The sequence below is a fragment of the Quercus robur genome, chromosome 2 (genome assembly GCF_932294415.1).
Source record: "Quercus robur chromosome 2, dhQueRobu3.1, whole genome shotgun sequence".
Lineage (NCBI taxonomy): Eukaryota > Viridiplantae > Streptophyta > Magnoliopsida > Fagales > Fagaceae > Quercus > Quercus robur.
Genome location: NC_065535.1, coordinates 31,126,089 through 31,132,262, shown reverse-complemented (window position 1 = coordinate 31,132,262; position 6,174 = coordinate 31,126,089). Strand labels below are relative to the sequence as shown.

The following is a 6,174-nucleotide window of genomic DNA, read 5'->3' as shown; positions in this document are numbered from 1 at the left end:
GGTTGAGAAAACAACATATAGTATTACTGTTTGTTAAGGAAAATAAATATTTTATGCTAGAAAAAAAAATGCTACCTCACCTCTTTTTTAGCCAAGTTACTAAGGAAAATGTGCAAATTAACTAGATGATACTTCATTACCAAGTCAAACTATCAAAAAACACAATCATTCAATAAAAGTACGTAAGACAAGGTTAAGTTGGCATTAGGTCGTAACTCATAACCATAATGGTCTCCTTGTAGAGAAAATTCTCTCCACTCTCTAGTCTAAGAAGCCACACTACAAAAAACGCGCTTTGGTACTGTTTGAGAGAGGGGACGGGAGAGTAGAAGGTAAGTGAGGGAAATGGTTAATTGTTAAATACAAAAACTATATTAACAATTTTGTATCTCAAAAAGCAAGAAGAACAGTTTTAAACAATATATACATAATTTTTAAATTAAAAAAAAAAAATCACTAAAACTTAACGTCTTCTTAAGTCTTAACTAGTAAAGTCTCTTATTGTCAAATAAGAAATTTGGAATTCAATCTTCAAATATAATTTTGGCCCATTTTGGGCATTCTGGTTAGTTTTGGTCAATATCAGTCGGAATGCTAAAAAAAAAAAAAAAAAAAAAAATCTTGAAGAACAAGTAGAACTGTAGAGGAGAAAAAAATAAGAAGAAGAGAGAGCGTGCGGCTAGAGACACGGAAATCTGAGAAAGAAAGAACGTATATGAAAGGTTTTGTGAGGATGAGATGACAAAAGAAAAGTAGGTTGTGGGTTGTTGGGAAACGTAAAAAGTGAGTTATTAGGGAAACTTCTTGGAAGGTTTAGAGCCCGTTTGGTACATGTGTTTAAAAACTGAAAATTGTTGTTTGAAAATATTTATAGAAATACGTGTGGGTGAAAAAGTGTGTGGAAATGCGTGAAATGCTGTTTAAAAACTAAAAATGGTTGTTTGGAAACACAAACCAAACACCCCCTTATTGTGTACAATTACCCAACTTGTTAGCTTTATTTACCAAAAAAATTATAAGTAAATGTTTTTTAATAGTTATATGCTAACTTTATTTGAGATTTTGTAATATATATATAGGTGCGGTTTGGATAGGAATTATTACGTCTATGTCTATGGTTTGTGTTCTGCGTTTTTCTCTCTCTTTTTTTCTTTTCTGTTTTCCTCACGTGTTTTAGCTTTTTCTAGGATACAAGAATCACTGTTCACAACACTGTTCATGCACTAAAAATATTAAAAATAGGTTCCACGGTACTATTTACACATTTAAAAGTTATTTTGCTACAGTGTTTTCAGTTTTTAGTTTCAGCAAAAATAAGTTGTATCCAAACGGACCCATAGATATTAGCGATAATCTTGAAATGGTACATTGAAATTGGCCAATATCAAAATATTTCATTTCAATAGACAAACTGAAACGAGGTCTGAAATGATATTCATAACATTACTAAGAACTAATTAGTATCTCTCCTTGATGATAAAGACCAATTATCATAAAGTAGGTATTATAAATTTTAAATACTATTTGAAACCTGCGGTAGGGGAAAAAAACCTAGACTATACAAACAAAGTTTTCAAACATAATTTTTATAAACTAAAAAAAAATTTAAAAAGAAAAGTCACAATCAAATTATGGCATGCATTTTAAGATTAATAAGACCATGCAATCCATGAGTAGAATTTTCAAACTATTGATTGAATAAAAGAGTTATTAAATAATATAATATTAAAAAGAATTATACTAAATGTAACTTGATACTAATCTAATATTGAAATGAAGTTTAATTACTAAAACTTAAAATTTATGAATAGAAAAATATATAAATATATTCACCCAAATTGAAAAAGACAAAAACGTACATATATAGTATGGCAAACAAAGCACAATCATAAAATACAATAAAGAATACAAATCACTATACTTGAATCTATCTCTTCTAGTGGTATTCCCATATCTTCGACTCCAAATTTATCTATAATAGCAAAAATTGACATAAATTTTCCTATAAAAAAAATATTTATAACACATAACAATTATTTCCTCAATTCGACTTGAACATATTATATACAATGGAGAACACAATCTTTTATGATGATAATAAAGATGATGAAGATGATGACAATGACGATGAAGGAGAAATTAGAGTGGACTGATCAGGTGAATTCCGACAAAGAGGGCATGTTGCATTCATTTTTAGCCACTCATCTATGCAATTAGCATGGAAGTAATGATTGCACTCCGGTATAGTCCTTAATGTTTCCTTGGCTTGATACTCAGACAAACAGATAGGGCAAATGTTGTCATTGGGCTTGGGTAATCGTTTGCTCTCACCAAGTAGTATCTTTGGAAATGATTCTATTGTGGGCCCATCTAGACCCATTAAAACAACAGACTGGTGTGGAGCGATAGAGGTGGAGAGTTGTATGTTGGGGTGGCGTCTGCGTGCATAAACCCGAACTTTACCACATATGAAACATCCGAGGCCAATGAAGCACAGTAGTCCAGGTATTCCCACGCCTATGATTATGCCATACTTGGCACTCCTTGGAAGACCTAAATGGGCAAAGAATAAATCATCTAGACGATATTGACAAAGATATCAACAAATATTCCATCAGTGGTTAAAAAAATGAGAAGCAAACTATGAATTCAATAGAAGATAAATGTATAAGCACAAACAGGTGTACATGAATTGTTCAAGCTTTTACTAATTAGTTCCACACACCCTTTTCTTTTCTAAAACTTTTCGTTCAAGGGAGTTCTCTAGAATGGGTGACATTTTCTAAATGCCAATGGCCAAAATTATCGTATATACATATAATTTTGCATGGATGGATGGTGTCAACGATTCTTTGGTCAAATTGCCCCATCCCTATTTTAAGAGAGGGAATAGGTACGAGTTATAAAATTGAATGGGTGCAGAGAGGACTTTCAGATGGGTCATGGTTCATGAGACTGACAAAGGGACTAGTACTTGGAAGTATGAAACAAAGGAATAGTTAGTGGTTTCCGTTTGATCGGGGAGTTTAAGTAATGTTGTTTAAGTGTTTTTAATATATATGGGTGAAAAAACGTATTGAAATATGTGTAAGATTGTTTAAAATGTAAAAATATGAGTTTAAACTTGCCTACCAAACCCATTGTTTTTCTTTTTTCAGAGTCAATACGCACTAGAAGGCCCGGCCCAAAGCCAAGGGCATTGAAGTTTCTTAGATGCAGCATGGTAGCTTGTGTCAAGCTCCGTGTTTGTTGATCTGTCTCTCTCTCTCTCTCTCTCTCAACAAAGAATGCCGACAGCAGCATTTGACTAATGACTAATAAGACACTCTATACCATTCACTAGGTCCACCTTCTCCTTAAGGAGGATTAGGTAACAATTTAGTTTTATAAATGGAGGTGAAAACCAATCACCAATATATATATATGTAACATTTATTTATTATATTATTAAATATTATGCATTAATAATAATATTATTATTTTTGTTAAAAAAATAAGAAAGAGGGGAAAACAATATTGGCTTCTCTATCTAGAAATTATTATAGTAATACCTTATCCGTCAGATCCGAACCTACAAGAAAGAGAATCAGTAAACTTTAGACTTTTTTGCAAATACTTCCATTGTTGGATTCTAAGAGGCTGTTTGGCCAACCAAATTTGATAACTTAATTCTCAATTTCCATAACTCATAACTCAAAAATAGTGGGATCCATAATAAAAAGGTTGTTTGGTCAAACGATAACTCTGTTTCCATAACTTTGTTTCCATCACTCAATTTTCTGATTTTTTGAGTTATGAGTTATGGAAACTGAAAACAACCAAAGGCTGTTTTCAGTTTCCATAACTCATAACTCAATGGCATTTTCGTAAATAAACACACATGGAAGGACCCACAGCCGCAGCTTTTGACCACCTTTTGACTTTTTTTTTTTTTAAGCTTCGGTGAGTTTGGGTACTGAAAACAAAAAAAAAAAAAAAAAAAAAAAAAAAAAAAAAAGGAGAAAAAGTTACACCGGCTGACAGGTATGGGCCTACAAATAGTGTGAAAAATATTGAGTGATGGAAATTAGGTAATGATGCCAAACGGGTGTGAAAAATTGAGTGATAAGTGATGAGTGATGGAAATTGAGTGATGAAAAATGATTGACCAAACAGGCTCTAAATTTTGATCCCATATCAGTGAGTCGATGACTAGTAGACCACTACTCTAGGTGGTATGCATTATATCACATCAATTTATGTATTATTTTATGGTAAAATGTGCAATAACTATATTTTAATACATATGTTGCTGCGATGACTTTTTTCATGGTCATTGAAGAAAGCGATTTCCCACCAGATAGAATTAGAATAGTACGTAGATGGTAGTGGGTGGTCTAATCCCTCCGAACCATCGACACTAGTGAGGGAGGGCTTATTCCATACTCCAGACTAGAAGTATTGGTAATTTGGTATTGGGACAAGCATAATTACAGAATTATGGGTGCCAAGAAAATTGTTTTCTAAGCCTAGTTTCTAGCATTTACTCTCCCAATAGACTAATCCATAGTATATTATGAAAGAATGAAGTGTTATTCTCCAAACTTTTTCAAGGCTAGCTTGAAATAATTCAAGCACAACTTCAGGTAAACTAATAGAACAGCAAGTCACTCAAAAAAATAAAAATAGTGAAATTACCATGTCACTCCGTCCAACTATTTTGGCTTTATCAAAACATTGAATTTCATCAAACCCACCTTTCTTCTTCTCTCTCTCCGTTCAAGTCGTGAAGTGTATGTTACACTAATTGACAAACAAGCCAAATCCCAGCCACACAAATCGTTTGCTTCTCATTAGTCAGTCTATCATATTTTTGTGTGTGTGTGTGATTAAAGTTAACCTCTAAGAAAAAAAGAAAAGAAAAAACTAATATTCCATGTTTGCGCGCAGTATGCATATCCCTCCTTAATTAGCAAAACCAATTTTGATGCAACAATTTATGAATTTAATTAAACTTACCAGTAACGGTGCTTGAGCTTGAATCGCTTGATCTACTTTGAACATTGTAGTTATAGCATCCACAGTCTCCACCACAATCTCCACAATTGGGCTCACTCCAAACCAACCCGACCCATCTTGGTGCTAACAAAGGTAGCATAGTACTATTCAATAAAACACTACATGAGGCTGGTACCAGATCACCATAGTAAAAACTTGGTGACATCCAAACCGAATAGTTATCGCTATTTTTAACACAATCAATTGGGCCAGCCCCAAATATGTTTACATTGGAGGAGCAATTATAGAAGGTTAAATTATACCCAGTACTCATAAATTGGAAAGGAGAGTCCAATAGGGTAAAGTTTTTTAGGTACCGTTCGGGAAGGCAGTGATCTGGGTCGGTGATAACTAGAAATTGGTTAATATAGTCGATATCTTGGACTATGAAGTCCCCGGAATAAGGTAGAGTAAGAATTGTTTGGCTTTTGGTGTTGCATGAGAGATTGAATCCTGGATAGCCACAACCTTTGGTTTGAGTTGTATTTAGTTGGAAAGGGAATTTAATAGGTAGAAAACTGTTGTCACCGCAAGATGAAGTTTGGCAAAAATTTTGACTTGTTGCTATGTGACATAGGAAGAACAAGATTAAGAAGGAGATGGAGAAGAAGATATGAAAGGAAGCCATGGTGGAAACTACAAAATATTCGGCTTGTGGGGGATAGTTTGGCTTAGGCAATCAGGTTAATAGGCTACATGGGATGAATAGAGAGAGTTATAGAGAAACTTTTTAAAGTCCATAAGTCTCTATACTAATAGAGAGTTGAAATTCTGCAATGAGAACAGCTATGTGGGAAGGAAGAGAGAACTGAAATTTGATTATTTGACGTAATCCTTTCTGTTTTTTCTTTTGTCAAGCTAACAACTTTCTTTTTAATAGAGCCATGATATTAAGATATTATAATAAATTCTATTATATTAATGTATATTCTTTTTTCTCAAATAAGATACTTCAAAAGAAATATTCCTACACTAAATGAAATTCATTAATCTACACAAATCATTTTCAATTGTCATATCAATTTATAAGTATTTTATAATAAGATGGAAAATTATACAACCTCTATTAAGGTTTTATGAAATGACCGTCCTCCCTCTCATGCATTTACAAATCTTAAGAGAGAGAGAAATGTCATT

General features: G+C 33.0%; 1 protein-coding gene across 1 annotated transcript; it reads right to left on the bottom strand.

Moving 5' to 3' along the window:
• Nucleotides 1-1,838: 1,838 nt before the first annotated feature.
• LOC126713321 (RING-H2 finger protein ATL22-like) lies at nt 1,839-5,855 on the bottom strand. Its single transcript, XM_050413054.1, has 2 exons — nt 4,999-5,855; nt 1,839-2,553 (listed from the first exon to the last, which is right to left on the bottom strand). Exons 1-2 carry the CDS (start codon nt 5,663-5,665, stop codon nt 2,087-2,089), a joined length of 1,134 nt encoding a protein of 377 aa, XP_050269011.1. The 5' UTR covers nt 5,666-5,855; the 3' UTR covers nt 1,839-2,086.
• Between the last annotated feature and the right edge of the window lie 319 nt (nt 5,856-6,174).